The sequence below is a fragment of the Saimiri boliviensis genome, chromosome 1 (assembly GCF_048565385.1).
Source record: "Saimiri boliviensis isolate mSaiBol1 chromosome 1, mSaiBol1.pri, whole genome shotgun sequence".
NCBI classification, from domain to species: domain Eukaryota; kingdom Metazoa; phylum Chordata; class Mammalia; order Primates; family Cebidae; genus Saimiri; species Saimiri boliviensis.
In genome coordinates this window covers 287186801-287202660 of record NC_133449.1, presented here as the reverse complement: position 1 = coordinate 287202660, position 15860 = coordinate 287186801, and the positions used below count along the sequence as shown (strand labels likewise).

General features: G+C 41.8%; 1 protein-coding gene across 3 annotated transcripts in view; it reads left to right on the top strand.

Annotated features, from left to right (window-relative positions):
- TRIO (trio Rho guanine nucleotide exchange factor) overlaps positions 1 to 15860 on the top strand; it is a 370817-nt gene that overhangs the window by 253518 nt on the left and 101439 nt on the right. For all 3 annotated transcript variants that reach the window (XM_039474054.2, XM_039474085.2, XM_074387142.1), the window contains exons 28-33: positions 1624 to 1716; positions 4273 to 4384; positions 6155 to 6345; positions 8315 to 8416; positions 12062 to 12204; positions 12779 to 12878. In XM_039474054.2, the coding sequence (XP_039329988.1) occupies positions 1624 to 1716; positions 4273 to 4384; positions 6155 to 6345; positions 8315 to 8416; positions 12062 to 12204; positions 12779 to 12878 (741 nt within the window). The remainder of the gene's footprint in view (positions 1 to 1623; positions 1717 to 4272; positions 4385 to 6154; positions 6346 to 8314; positions 8417 to 12061; positions 12205 to 12778; positions 12879 to 15860) is intronic.

The window sequence follows — 15860 nt, the reverse complement described above, 5'->3', positions numbered from 1 at the left end:
AAAGAGACCATAATTTTCCAAGTTTTGTACATAAAATGCAATATTACTCATAATTTTCACCTAATTGATAGTACAATGTTTTCATTTTTATCTATCATGTTTATATTGGGCTATTCTTACATTGTCTTCCACTTTTAAAGGATACTATGCAAGTACTGGAAGTATGTCAGAAACTCAGATTGTGATATATACACATATGTGTGTGTGTATATGTTACTACTGTTTGTATTCAATCATTTATAATGTCATTACTATTTATAGTCAGTAAACTTTTTCACATGTAATATTGTACAAAGAAAATGTAAACTAGTAAGCTTCTTTTCCCCTTGGTAAAACAAAAATAAATTTGAATCTTTTTAGTTGTTTTTCCTATTTTAATTCCATGATGTTATGTATTTTCAAAAGTGACCTACCACTAAAGTTTTACAAATAGTGCCATAACAACTAGGATAATTAGAAGGTTAATTCATTGTGTTTTGAAAGCTATTGGAGTGGATTATTCAGCACAAAAGGGATGGAGCTTTAGAATGTGATACACAGAGTGCTTTCTAGGTTTCCAGAACTTGGTCAAATATGTGCCAATACATTTCGATTAAAGGATAAGGTGCTATTGAATAGTATGCATAGTTTGATGCATAAGGTTGTGAGGATGTAGGACTTATTTTCTGTCTTTACACTTGTGCATGAACAGGTGGAATAATCAGCTCTTATCTGAAAGTCTGGGGAAGTTGAATAAACTTTTCAGTTTCTGCTTTGAGACAAAGCCCTATCCGTAGATGACCCTATTTTAATTGTCATTTTCTTGAACATTACATTACACATCACTGCCTTTGTAAATAGGAAGACTTCTCCCAAGCCAAAGTGGCCTTTTCTTTTTAATATTTCACATGATTCTATGTCTTTGCCATCAGATGAAATTCAGCACCTGTATATGGAGTTAGATGTATTTCAGTATTTCACTTAAACAGTGAGACCACGTAGCACATCATTATTTAATGTTTGGAATCAAAGCCATTTTAGAAACCCCTATGCCCAAAAACATATCTTGAAGAATAAGAGAAATCATGCCTGTCTGAGAGATTTCACAGTTCACATACTTCCAGTATCCATTGTACAGTTGGTTTATTTTTTTAGAGGCTTTCTGCTACAACTTCCTCTGTTCTCCAGGATGACAACCTTTGATTATGCTTCTTTCCAGTATCAAGCATTATTGAACATCTATATGGTGCTCATTTAACTCTAAGCTTTATCCTAGGTGCTAGTGTACAGTGGTGAGTAGCACAGACAGGGCACCTGTCTTCACAGCAAGGAATACAACCAGCCTGCAGGTCATTGCATGTAAAGGACATAATTACAAAATGCAAAGTACAAGTCATGGCATTAAATGTGCCACTGAAAAGTATGTAGATCCTCCTGCTCCAGAGTGCCCCTTTCTGTCTCCAGAAGTAACATTTTAGAAGCAAAGAAGTTTGTGTTAATATTCTAAGAGCCTTTTAGGAGGAGGAAACCTCATCATTTCAGCATGGTTAAACAGTTGTTAGGTACAGTATTTGGAAAAGTAATATGTCTTATAGCCATGTTTTAATCTTGGCTTGTTTCTTGCTTTGTTTTGTTTTAATACAGGAGATACAGCAACGACATGGATTAGCCAATTCCATTTCTTCCTACCTTATTAAACCGGTTCAGCGAATAACAAAGTACCAGCTCCTTTTAAAAGTATGTATAATGCATCTTCAGCCTGTGAAATGTTATGAATTATGTATTATTATTTTGACATTTACTGTATATTTATATAATTACCCTGATTTTTTTGAAACACCCAGTCAATTAATTTTACTTTTTAATTCATTAGTATTTATTGCCCTGCCTAATTTCTCATTGCAAGAATTAAATGAGAGTATATGTCATGATTGTGCATCTGAACTGCACTGACTGACCCTAATCACTAACATAAAATGAGAAATTATCGGTTCTTAGTATTTTAGTACCCGTAGTTCCCAGTTGTGGCTTGCTGACTGCAGGCCAGCCATAGTACACTTTGGTATACTTTGCGTATGTTGACCTCCCGACAATGCTAGTCTGCAGGGGTGGAAACTAGCCTCAGAGGGCAAGGAGTGTGCCCAGAATCATCAGTCACACCCATTAACAAGCTCAGCTGAAGCCAGGGAGAACCACGTCCAGGCAGCTTCCTCTGTCTTGTTGCTCGTCACTGATGTCACGCCCCTCGCAGCACACCCTGTTCATACAGATCACAAGTATTGGAGTCAGCCTGACCTCTGCTTTTTATTGGTTGTGAATTATTATAATTAAAATCACATTAAGGAAAACAATAGCGATTAGTCTTGACAATAGAAAGGTAAACAAACTTACGTTTTATGACAACTCTTAGCACAAATTCTATTATATATCATCAGTACACGTTTTCTTGACTACATCAGAATTGCTGACAACTTCTGTCTGGTGATGTTCAGCATACCATTTTCTCGGCTGATGAATTTTACTAAGCATTTAAATATAGAAACCATTCATCCCAGTGATGGTATTCTGTGAATCCCACTATGTTCCACGTACTGTCCTAGGCACGACAACTGGAAGTTATTATGTAATTTGTCTAGATGTGAAAGAAATTTAGAAGGTGGAGTTACAAATGCCTGAAACTCTTCGTTACTCTTTTTGTTAGAAAAATCTAGAAACAGTAGTAAGTGGCTACACTGTTTTGTGAAAGTGACACTATTATGGGATTTTTCTGTTGGAAAAGCTCTCCTGTACTTTCATATCAAAATCCCATTAAGTGTTTTTGTGACCATCACTGCAGAAATAAATAGTTGCCATGAATGTGAAATAAGTCAGGAGGCTAATTTGTTCATGTGCAAATTTGTCCTTTGCTTTCTAATTCTGCAAAGGCAGTTTACCTTTTAGTGTCCTTAAGATGTAAGGATTTTGTTTGTAGCATGTAGTTCTAAACTGCTGCTTACATTTGTAAACCTTATCTCACTCTGCCCAGAGGTTCTCCAGGAGAACAGTAATAAGCTACCTTTAGCTCCCCAAAAGGAAGGTTTTCTGCCAGTTATCAGTTATTAGGCTCAGTGCACTGCATTTATGAAGCAGTGTTTGCCATGCTGCTTAGAATCAGAGGTGAACACCATCGGTCATGAGGGAAGGTGCCCGCCCATCCAGCAGCTGAGTTCCTCTCAGGCAGCCACTGGGAGGCCAGTGCTGGCTGCAGTGTCATGCCTCTCTTTTGTTGACTACCAAGACATAAAACACTGCTGTTGCTATTATTGCCTGGTAATAGTTATGAGTACACCAGTAAGAAGGTATCTTGGAGCTCACCAGAAGGTGAACTTATTGTTCCTGCTGTCATTCATTTAATCACAGGCGTTTCTCTAAATAGCTCTGAAATGTAATCACATACATAAGGCTCCCCAGAGAGGTGTAATTCAGCTATTAGAGCTTTTCTAAACATCCTACGCAAAAAGGAAATGTGTTTGACTGTAAGTACTTACGCAGCATTACTGTTTCTGCTGTGAGGCTTGGCTGGTCCAGTTTAGATGGGGTATTGCGTTAATGGCCCCAGGGTTCGGAGTCACACACTGGGATTGCGTGGGAAACGCACAGTTGGACCTGGCATGGCCATCAGCTGCATAATTAAATATTTCTGATTATCTTTTTTTTTTTTTTTTTTTGAAACAGAGTTTTCCTCTGTCCCCCAGGATGGAGTACAGTGGCACAATCTTGGCTCACTGCAGCCTCCACCTCCCAGGTTCATGTCATTCTCCTCCCCAAGTCTTCCAAGTAGCTGAGATTACGGGCACATGCCACCATGCCCAGCTAATTTTTTGTTTATTTTTTTATTTTTTATTTATGTATTTTTTTTAGTAGAGATGGGGTTTCATCATGTTGGCCAGGCTGGTCTGGCACTCCTGACCTCATGTGATCCACCTGCCTTAGCCGCCCAAACTGCTGGGATTGCAGGCATGAGCTACCACACCTGGCCTCTGTTTATCATTTTTGAAGCTTGACTATTAACAGGTGAATTAATTTCATCTTAAACTATCACTACATCTGGTTTACTCTGATTTGAACAGGACAAACCCTGCCATTCATTGAATAAAGAGGTAGTCATTCCTTTCTGTGAGAATATATGCCCAGTTGACCACACTCTGCTTTTATCTTGAAAGCCATGGACTTTCATAGTCTGTGTTTCTGCCAAGGTCTCATTGGCAGAGCATTCTGCAGTCTTTACCTCGTGTCTCTTTTTGATCTTTGCAGGAGCTGCTGACGTGCTGTGAGGAAGGAAAGGGGGAGATTAAAGACGGCCTGGAGGTGATGCTCAGCGTGCCAAAGCGAGCCAACGACGCCATGCACCTCAGCATGCTGGAAGGTAATGGGACTTTCCACACCCCAGTATGCGTTTATGCAGTTTCCAATAACACTTTGTAGATGGATTTCCTGAACCCTAAAAATCCCAGCTTTGTGTCTCTATGTTAGCGGTTAAGAACTTAGGCATTCTTTTTTAAAGAATTGGTATTATTGCTTTTTTAAAGGACCACATAAAATGCTTCTACACTTGTTGAAAGCCTTTTCTTGTTCTTTCACTGGAAAAGAGCCTCTCCACAGTCTGGACGCCAACAGCATTTGTGCTGTTTGGACTCCTGTAGAGCTTGCCACAGGCCACCTGCTCTCCCTGTTAGATGGGTAGGTGGTTGGATGGATGGATCAAACCCCAAGACTCTAAATCCTTAAAAGAATGTGTTGCTTCCCCATCACTGTATCCATTACATCACTTGCTAGAGCCTAGGACATAGTAGGTATCAGATATTTCTTTGTGTAGTTGAATTTGGCATGTAACATGGTAAACAGAAAATTAGATAAATATGTTTCAAAATGATTATAGCAATTATAATTTCCATAAATGCCTCTGTTTAAGAAAGCTCTTCCTGTGGTGCAAAGCTTAGTTCTTGCCAGGCTACACAGAGTCAGTTATAATCCTGCTCCAAATGCTTTTGCTACCCTGTGTCTTTATGGGTAACACTGAACAGTGTATCAATTAGATCATAGGTGCTGCTGTGGGTCGTAAGACCCAAAACTCAGAGGCCAAGCAAAACAGACTGTTCTTTCTCTGATATAAAATGCTGATCTAGTATGGCACCCTTTCATGATGTCACAAGGACTCAGGCTGTGTTCCAGCTGATTTCTCTCCACTCTAGTTGTTTTTCTGGCTGGCTAGGTCAAGGGTGTTTCAAGACCTCACCAACATTCCATCTAGCAAGAAGTGGAGAAGAAGGTCAGGGAGGGAACTCCAGATGGGCAGCGCTAGCAGTGGTACCCGCTGCTTTGCTCACTTGTCCAGAGCGTAGGTACCCAGTTGCTTTTAACTGTGATTGGGGCTGGGTAGCGAAGTGCTTATTTTGAGCACTCCTAGTGGGAGCTCCTACTATGAGAGAAAAAGGAGAGAGTGGAAGTCAGGAGGTAACCGGCAGCTTCTGCCCCAGGGCTGGCTTTACTAAGCCCTAGCGGCTTCATATCCAGGTGATAAAGCAGGCCACTTCCATGAAGAGAGGAGCAGCGGTGAAGTCCAGAGCACAAATGATTCACATGCAGAATGTCACATTCAGAGGAGGAAGGGTGCACTAAGAATGGGCAGCAAGGGACTTCTCCAAGAAGCAGGATCACGGCAGGTCCTTGAAGAAAGGCTGGACCTAAGCATAATGCCTGGGAAGAGTGCTCTGGGTCAAGGAAGCAGGGAGAATCAGGACCCAGGCTGGAACATAGGTGGGGGCTTAGAGGAGAGTCGGAACTGTTCCAGAGGAGGTTTGTGTGGTGGGATGCTGCCGTGGAGGGCTGAAGAGAAGTAGAGGGTAGAACCAGATCTCAGCTGGTGTGAAGGCCACCAAAGGGATAGAACTCAAACAGTAAAGCCATGAGGAGTCGAGCAAAGGAAAATACATGCAAAGTGGTGTGTTAGGAAGAATTATCCTTTGTAGGATGGGTCAGTGTTGTGAAGACTCGAGTCAGAATTAGATGGAAAATTCTCATCTGGGGTTTAATTGACGGGCATTTTTTAAATGTTGAAAATAGTGATAATGCTTTCTTGTGCATCATTTTTTCTTTTTCTTTTAAATTGATTTGCCTCCTTTTTTTCATGTTGTAGGGTTTGATGAAAACATTGAGTCTCAGGGAGAACTCATCCTACAGGAATCCTTCCAAGTGTGGGACCCAAAAACCTTAATTCGAAAGGGTCGAGAACGGCATCTCTTCCTTTTTGAAATGTCCTTAGTATTTAGTAAAGAAGTGAAAGATTCCAGTGGGAGAAGCAAGTACCTTTACAAAAGCAAATTGTTTGTAAGTATAGGCTCCAGAATTGTAAGTCTAAAGGTAACATAGTTGCAGTCTTTTTGTAGGTAGAGAAGAATTGTTCATCATCTTCAGTTTAACCTCACAATCTGTCCTGAAATGTTCCAAGTCTGAATTGTGGTAGTGTTTTCATCAGTGAAATTCTTTGCCGCCCCCAAGTCCACTAGAGGGTGCCCCGGGGTTTATAGACTTAGGAAACTCGCTCTTCTTAAATCTCGTATCATATAAATGCAGGATAAGAAAACACTTCATAAGTGAAATAATTTATCTCCGGTGTGCTTAACTAGCTTTATAAATAAAATAATCATATATATGACTAAGTTCTCATATCATTATAATTAATTTTTCAATCATAAACGTCAGAGTATCTAGAAACAGCTTTACTGGGTGTCTCACTGTAGACTTATCATGCTAAGGTTTGATTTTTTTTTTCATTAAAAATAAATTTATGAAATAAAAATGCATAAGTAAATTTTTGGTAGTTTATAACAGTGAGATGCCACAATTAGAGAAAATACACATAAGCCAAAGCACAATTTGGAAGCTGCACTGCCCCAGTTGTGTGGGGACAGCTGCCCCTGAGTACTTGGCAGACCCAGTAATGGTGATACATTTCAGTTCGTACTTAACCTGTCATTGTACTTCTTGGCAAGAGAAGCATACCTGGTGCCATTTCATGACCACTAGCTAGTCTTACCAGCCTCTGTGAAAGTACATTTCTGCTCTCTGAAAAGCCCAAGGGCAGTGTGGTCTCTGGATCTCCTGTACTTCCATCTTCCGTAATGGGCTGTTTCTCAGAGGCTTATTCACACAGGGTCGCTGGGCAGGGCTGGGCAGAGGGGAGGATTGGGTGGCACTAAGGAAGAGCCATCATCCAGAAAAGAATAGAAAATGCCAAAGGGTGGATTTGTTTATGGCAGTTCTCTTACAAATATTGGTAGATGTTTGCAGTTTGAGGAACTTACACATCATACTTTTTATGATGTCCATATATAATGAAACTCCTCAAGTACTAAAATATCTCCAAGTATGGAAATCATCTTAATAATAATCTGGAATTCACAGGTTCCAACTAATGGTTTTCATACCATTTTGTTTGGCTTATATCCTGTTTGAGGCTGTCTTTTGGATCACATCTTGCCTGACATCATTTTAGGTCACATTCTGACTGGAAAGAAAAAATGCAGTGTTGCTGGCTAGTAATTTCATTAGCTGGCTTTAATCTGCCTTTAGAGACCACGCTCGTCTGTTTTAGCAGCCAGTACATCTTCACTTAATTTATCTTTTAGAAGTTAAGATTTCCTCAGAGGCCACCTCTGGAGCTGTGGATGATGAATCACTTCCTTTGCTGAGGTGGAGAATGCACCAGGGGGACCTTGACTGTGGGGGAGGGGCTGAAGCGCTTGGCCTTTCTCTGCATGCTCCCATGTTCTGCATACATTACAGAGGAAGTTTGCCTCTTCACCCTTGAAATTACTGACGAAATACTAAAAGCTAATGCTATCGATAAAGAAATTGGAAAATAACTAAGCTGTTAAAATGTCATTTGCCCTCTGGGAAGCTATGTCATTAATGCTAAAGAGAATATGGTGGCAGCCCTTTTGCAACCAAGAAAGACTCATTTTGCAGTTTGTTGCTTGTATGATTGCAAATAGTCAACTCTTGACTTTCAGGTAGTAGGGTTTTCAGATTTTGGTTTTCTTCCCCTGGAATTTTTGCTTGTTGACCTGTTTGGGGTCTCCAGTAGAGGCGCTCACAGGACGCGAAGGATGAAACCAGTCACCTGTAGCCTAAGAACACGGTGTCCCCATTATAACTCTCATGAGAGCTGAGATCACTATCGATGTTCTTATAACCTCGTGTGGCGCCAGTAACCAAAACTTGTTACCTTGGTCTCTGTTCTGCATCCTTCCAGAATTTTACTGTCACCTAACTATGTAATTGTCTTTTTATCCAGACCTCAGAGTTGGGTGTCACCGAACACGTTGAAGGAGACCCTTGCAAATTTGCACTGTGGGTGGGGAGAACACCAACTTCAGATAATAAAATCGTCCTTAAGGTATGTTCATCTGAAGCTAGGACTGTGCCGTGTGAAACGTTTATTGTGGCCATCCACGCTTGCTTTTCCGTTGTTGAAGTATACTGGTTTTCATATTATTTTATTTGTTATTGTTTGTGTGTGTGTGCATGCGCTCTATTCAGATTGGTGGCTACCATGCAAAGAATAGTGGAATAAATTCAGTTTGGTGTTTTAGTGATTAAACAATTTGAGCTAAACTTTGACTTGACTCCTAAAAGGGCAAATAAAGCAAGGTCTTTTTAAACTTCTTCCGTTCTTCCAGTCTTGGAATTCATTGACTCTGTAAGAAATGCAGGAAGTCAGGGTAGAGGAGGAGTGAGATACTGACTAACAACTCTCATTGCTCGTTTGTCCTGTTTCCAAAGGAAAAAGTCACCTGGTGCATTTGTGAGGACCTGTGATAGGAAGTTGAGGCCAACCGTACCCACAGTCCTTACAGGGTCCTCAGCTGTAAGGGGACAGAGGAAAAGGGGAATGATGATTAATGACAGGGTTTGATACGGTTATAATTTAAAATTCTAAACGACTCAGGATGCTTTAGGGTATATAGTCTTTAGGGAAGGAAAATCTCTTGGAATATTCGATGTGAGCTCTGTTTTGATTATACTAACCTCTCCTGGGAATGGTTGAGAGCTCCAAGGTTGTCTTATGTACTTCCCTCCTCTGTGTTTGAGAAAATACAGATGGAACTTTTGGAGCCATCTGGAAATGCCATCAGCAGCTTTGGCATGTTTGGGGGACAGTGGAGCTAAGGTTTGTAGAATACTGGGAGAAGAGCCAGAGTGTAATGGGACTCTGGTGTATGAACCTGCATGTCGCCCCTTGTGTCTCTTGCATGCCTTTTTGTCTCTTTGGTATTTTCAGTGACTGTGAATTACTCCCCTGTACCTCAGTCTTCTAGAGCGTGTTCTTCAGTGGAAGCCATTGTCTTCGTAAGATCTTTGTTCATATGTAACAGTGGGTTGTTTTGTAGTGAATATGTGATTACCAGCCCAGTATGTTCTGACTAATACTGGCCTAAAGCCCTGGATGTAAATTGCACTGATAGTTATTTAAACCAAATTTAAATAACTGTATTTTCTTCCTAAGGTGTAACATTTTAAAGTATACTCAAAACCTAAAACTTGCAACTTACATTAACCACTCATCCAGACTAGCTACAGTAGCAGATGCCAAAAGGTGCTAGCAAAAGATAGTGACAGATATTTTAGCTAGATCTGGACTTTCATTTAGGATATCATAAAATGCTTATGGTATGATTGAAAAATAAGACTTTTCTCAGGCTTCACCAGATAGAAGTTTTCTAGGGAATTTTGGATACTGTCTTTCTGCCTGCCAAGGAGAAAGTAAAGGAAATGATGTTCTCATTGATTTCAGGGGTTGCCATGTGGTGTTGGTGTGGAAGGGCAGGCGATGGTGGTGGTGGGGATGGTAACATCATGATGATACATGTAGAGGTGTGGAGATGGCGTGATGGTGGTGGTGGTGAAAGTTTAGATGGCAGTGAGGGTGGAGGTGGTGGTGGTATGGATTTTGAGGGTCACGGTGGTATAGATGGTACTGAAAGTGTAGAGGGTAAGGGTGTAGATGAAGGTAGTGGTATAGATTTGTGATGGGGCATTGGTACAAATGGTGGCAGTGATGTAGATGGTGGTGATGAGGGTATAGATGGTGATGGCGTAGGCTTTGGTGGTAGTGATGATGGTGGTGAGGTTGTAGATGGAGGTAATGGTGTAGATTTGGTGGTGGTGGTGGTGGTGGAGTGGTAGTGGAGATGGTGGTGAGGGTTTAGGTGGTGGTGAGGGCATAGATGGTGGTGGTACAGATTTTGTTGGTCTAGATGGTGTGGTGAGAGTGTAGATGGAGTTAATTTAGATTTTGGTGTAGAGAGATTGGAGATGGTGGTGAGGGTTAGGCAGTGGTGGAAGTAGAGGTATCGTGCTGCTGGAGGTGCAGATGTTGGTGGAGAACATGGTGGGAGTGGCAATGATGATATCCTAGTAGTCGTAAAACAAAGTTTTGATTATTTTCACTTCTCTAGTCTGGAAAGGAGAATTGTATTTCTAAGTCTTAAACAGATTGTGGCTACCCAGAGTATGAAATGAACTATCCCCTCTCTTAGCGAGGTAGGACTTGTTTATTTAGTACTTTACCTCAATTACCTTTCTCTTACTATTTCTGAAAAATTGACATCTTTTTTCCTTGTTTAGTTTCTTTAAGGTTAAGATAATTACTCTCCATAAGTGTAATGATCAGTTCATATAAGAATTGTCTTTATTTCTGAACCATATTAACAGTTTTCCTCAGTTGTTTCCAAACTCTGCCACATGTTCTGTTGCAGGTACTTCTCTTTAGTTAACCTTCCAAATACATTTATTGGGCATTTAAATTCCAGCTGATTTGTAGTTTTTAAAAAGGTTTCTTCTCCTGAGTCATTTACTTCGCACACCCATTCGCTGGTTACTTCCTGCCGTCTCCCAGAAGACTTTGGTTTTCCTGCTGTCCTGTCACACTGGGGAAGAGGGAGCAAGAGGCTGCCTTTACCCATCATTTCTTTCCCTGTCACTACCTGTTAGTAATTTTAAGGACGTGTCCTCTGGTTAAAACAGTTTCTATAGAAAGAGGGTGATCAACTTTAATTCCTTTCCCAACATGGGGTTTGATTTTCTGTTTTTGGAAACAGGATACACAGTGAGAAATGCTGGGTGCTCCTCCCTTTGTGATCTCATCTATGATGAGTTATGATAATTTAATCATAACTGCAGGGAATTATGTTTATATCATAGGAGGTTGATATTTTCTGTAAGGAAATTAGAAAGCTGTTAGTAAGGCCCAGAATATGTAGAAAGAAAGAAAAAACCTCCTTTGAGGCAGAGTTAAAAAAAAAAAAATCTGGATCAGATGATGCCACACGTGCTGAGTCCGCAGGTGCTTGCTGAGAATCTGGTCTGTGTTCTCAGAGAACGTTTCTGCAGAATTGTAATGGAGTTGAGGTGAATCTGCCATCGGCGACTGGCAGTTGGTGACCTGGTGACGTTGGGCACATTTCTTGTGTCTACACCTCAGTTCCTCATTTATGAGACAAGGCTGAGAAAGTCTCCCACCTGCAGAGTCCTGATGGGCGTGGATGACAGCACGCTAGGGAAGCCCTCGGCCAGGCACAGGGCGCTGGAGGTGGCGGCAGCTGTGCAACCTTCCTGAATTCAGCAGACGAGGCAGCAAGGATTTGTTCTGTTTCCTGCTGGCGGTTTGCCCGCTGCTGACCAGTGCACATTGTTTGCCTAAATAGCCTCAGAGGCATTTTGGTGGTGATGAGGGTGGCCGTGTTGGTTTTTTTGCCCAGGGCTGCTTAAAAGGTCTTGGGGCTGGAGAATGATGGATTATTTCAATAGACAGAGATCTGGAGTATTATACATGCTATAAAACAAAAATGGTTTTGATGAAAAAAACATTTTTAAATAGTCATTTATTTGGTAGCAGATTAAACATAGAATGTGGTTGCTTTTTTGCTGGAAAGTCATTTTGAAAATAGAAACTCAAGGAGTACAGGAGACCTGGGTATAGTTAGTGCAGGGTCTGGAAAGAGCCCTTCCGTATCCTAAGCAACACTAACACCTTGTTAAGGCTTCCAGTATAGAGAACAAACAGGACTGGATAAAGCACATCCGTGAAGTCATCCAGGAGCGGACGATCCACCTGAAGGGAGCCCTGAAGGAGCCCATCCACATCCCCAAAACTGCCCCCGCCACAAGGCAGAAGGGAAGGAGGTGCGTGCATGGCGCCGCTGGAGGTCTGTGTGTCTGGGAGGGAGGGACGAGGCGGTGTTAGCTCACTCTACTTCAAAAATCATTTCTCGAACATTTTGAGGAATATGTTTTTAAAACTGCCATTTGTGGTAACATCTTACTTAGTAATGAAACTGCTTTGTCAAGATATGAGCCTCTATTGGCTTAAAGGAAATGAGGGCTGTGTGCAAACCCCCCATTGTTTTGCCTTTCTCACCCGAGCACATACAGGGCACATGTCTAAATCACACACGTGACCTTGCATAAATTAGAAAGCATGGAGCCATTGTTGCTTTCTCATTTTTAAAATGGAAACTATCATATCAACTCTATTTTATGATGATGGGAATCCAACGGGATGATATATTTTAAACACTCAGCACAGTGGCTAGCAGAACGCCTGTGCTCAGTGAAAGATGCTGTAACCACTGGCCGCATCCTGGTAGCAGCAGGCACTGGCGAAGGCTGATAGTCAGTTCATTAAACAAATCAGTTGCTTCTCCAGTGACTGCCAGATCAGCAGCGTCAGGAACTAAAAGTTTCTTTGCACTTCCAGGGATGGAGAAGATCTGGACAGCCAAGGAGATGGCAGCAGCCAGCCTGATACGATATCCATCGCCTCGCGGACGTCTCAGAACACGCTGGACAGCGATAAGGTGAGCCATTCCGGCATTTTGTGTGTGGAGAGAATGTGCTAGTCTCTGATGAGAGCAGCCTCCTCCTTGCTGTTATTCGCAGTTTGTCATCATCATTTTCAAGCAGTTGAGATGTGCCAGGGGTGGTGCCAGGATCCTGTGGTGGTACAGAGAGTTGGGAGATCGGGGTGAGAAAACTTGAACCCTGAGGATTCAGGAGCACTCATTCAACTCTTTCCATCCCGCCCTTTGCAGTGCCAAGGGTGTTACAGGACATTCAAGGGCACATGCTTAGGCTTTTTAATCTTATTCCTAAGCAGAAGACACTATCATTTAAAATAAAACCCTACACAGAACACCAGCATGTGTTTTAATTTAGGATCTTTAAGATGGACAGCATCCCTCCAGCGACTAGGAGAGACAAAAGATGGAAATAAAGAGTATGGCTTACAGGGTCTGGGGATCACATGGCACCCCTGGAAGACAGGGAGTGGGTGGGGAGAGAGGTGTCCTTGGGCCAGGGCCATTATTGGGTCCAGGACATTATCCAAACAGGTTTGGCACAGGGTGTGTCACTCAGGGGACTTAGAGCAAGCAGGCATGAGTTTCAGGAGGTCATGCTATGACTAAGAAGTTGTCACTCTGGCGTGTCTGCACAGTTCACATGAGGTACAAACGTCAGCAAGACCAATTAGGCAGGCTTTATGTGGCTGTCCCTTAGAGGAGTGGTCACCAGAAGGCAGTTTTGTGAGGCGGAGATCGGGACCGACCACGTTGCGGGCCTGGAGGAGGTGCTCCTGGTATGAGAAAGTCCAGCTTCTGTGGGTTCAGAGTGATGCCAAGGCGACATAACATAGTGAGAACTCACAGCAGTGTAGGAGCTGCTCCCATGGAAGGGAAGAGGGGGTGTGGCCCTGTGATGCCCACTCAGAACCATAGGGTGCAGCAGAACATAAAAAACATGCCCTGGAATTGGCAACAGTGATGACTAGTGACACAGTGTGAGCTAGATCTGATTTTTGTCAAAAAAGTTTGTATAGGTATATATTCCTCAAAAGCAGCCTGGAGTTTCTCATGATTTAGTTTTGATAGAATCCAAAAAACCTGCAAGGTAAATTGCTAATAGAATTTTGAATCCTGGGTTTACATGATGGACAGAAGGCAAAAAGTTCTCTGTCGTAGCCAATGGAGAACATTGATCTTAACGGAGTCTTCTGTACCTGCCAAGATGAGTGTGTTCTGTTATATTCCTGGAATGCCAGACTGAATTTTTTTTTTAGAAGTTGACAGTAAATAGGGGATTTATTTATCAGCCCAGAATTGCTGAGTTTCTCCTTCTCCAATGCAAGTCGGCCCTCGTTTCATGAGACCTTTGTCCCCGTCAGGAGACACAGGAGTCTGTTATCTACACATCATTTCCACAGTCCACTCATTTGTAGGAGGGAAAGACACCCTGATCTCGCCATCCTTGGGAACTGATTGCAGACAGAGGATGGAGTCCAGTATTTGGAGGGTCATTTCCACGGTACATCTTTTAGTCCCAGACTATGGTCTTTTCTCACTTGGTTTTGCAGAAGGATTCGTGATACTTAATGTTTTAGTTTCTAAGACAGGAGCGAGTAGATTTAAAATATTGCTCTACTGCAGTGATTTTATTTTCAATATCCTAGTTTGAGTGATTAGTTTTTTTCTCATTATACTTTTTGGGTTCACTAAATAAATCCTAGGACTTAGAGTGGTTAGAATGACAAGACCAGAGAATAAAAAGAATGTCTCATTTTGTTTTGTTCAAGGCTCTGTGTATTGGCATTCAGCAAATATTTCTTGGTGTATAGTGAAAAGAAATACGATAAATGACATGTTCAGGCATCTGGAGCCTAATAGCATTGCTCCCTGAGACCCCACCCATGGCCATTGGCAAGGTTAAAGAAATAAAGTTTGAGCTTGGAAACATTGTGTTAGAGTAATATTCATAATTTATTTTTTTATTTTATTTTACTTTTTAATAAAGTAATCAAGGGGATTATCTGTTGAGTTTACATGAGGCTGCCACCTGAAAGAAAAGTCAAATCATAGCTGCTCCAGTTCGTGGGAAAGTAGCCTTCATTCAGGGCATTTCACAGACTCTGAGATCACCGTCAAGCCCCAAATTCCCATTCTTATAAACTCCTAGTGGTCTGCTCTGGATTTACCCTGGAGTTCAAAAGTTTAGGTTTTTTTTGTTGTTTTTTTTTTTTTTTGAGGTAAATTCTTTAAATGAGATCGCTAAAAAACTAAATGGAAAAGTTAGCTTCGGAAGGTTCCTTTTTTGGAAGTGTCTAAGAAGCAAGGGCAACTTGTTTCCTCAGGTAGTTTATGGATAAATGGGTGGCCTGGGAGTGTGGAAATGACCCCTGTATTCAGGAAGAGGCTCTGGAGTCTCCAGCTCGTCATTCCCGACAGAGTTGCTGGTGCCAAGAGTCATCTCCTTCATGTAGAGAATTCCTTGGCTGGTACCCACCTCTTCTCAGTCCCACGATAGCCCTGACCCCTAAGGCACATGGCTGGTTGGGATTCCCCAGCAGCTTGAACAGAAATAGGTCTCTCTATCCCGGAGTTTAGGAGCAAAGAAATTAGCATGACTTCACATCTGTTATAGCAGAATAGGGAAGGCTTATGTGGGGAATACAGCAAATTATATTTGTATCCAACAAGAGAGGAAGAATAAATCACTATCAGAAAAGTATAGATTTGCCAGACACACACACACACACACACACACACACACACACACACACACATGCATAATTTTATCCTAGCAGTTCCCTGGGTTATGGAAATGTTAAGAAAGCTCTCTATTAGATATTCTGTCTGTGAAGATAATTCACCAATTTCTCTTTACCTCACCTTATGTGTTGTCCCTAAACTTTATTCCTGAGCTCAGAAATTCCTGAAGGGTCTCTCCTGCCAGTTCAGCCATTGCCTCCCCTACCCAGCTGCTGGGAGGTTCTTTCTTACTGAGGA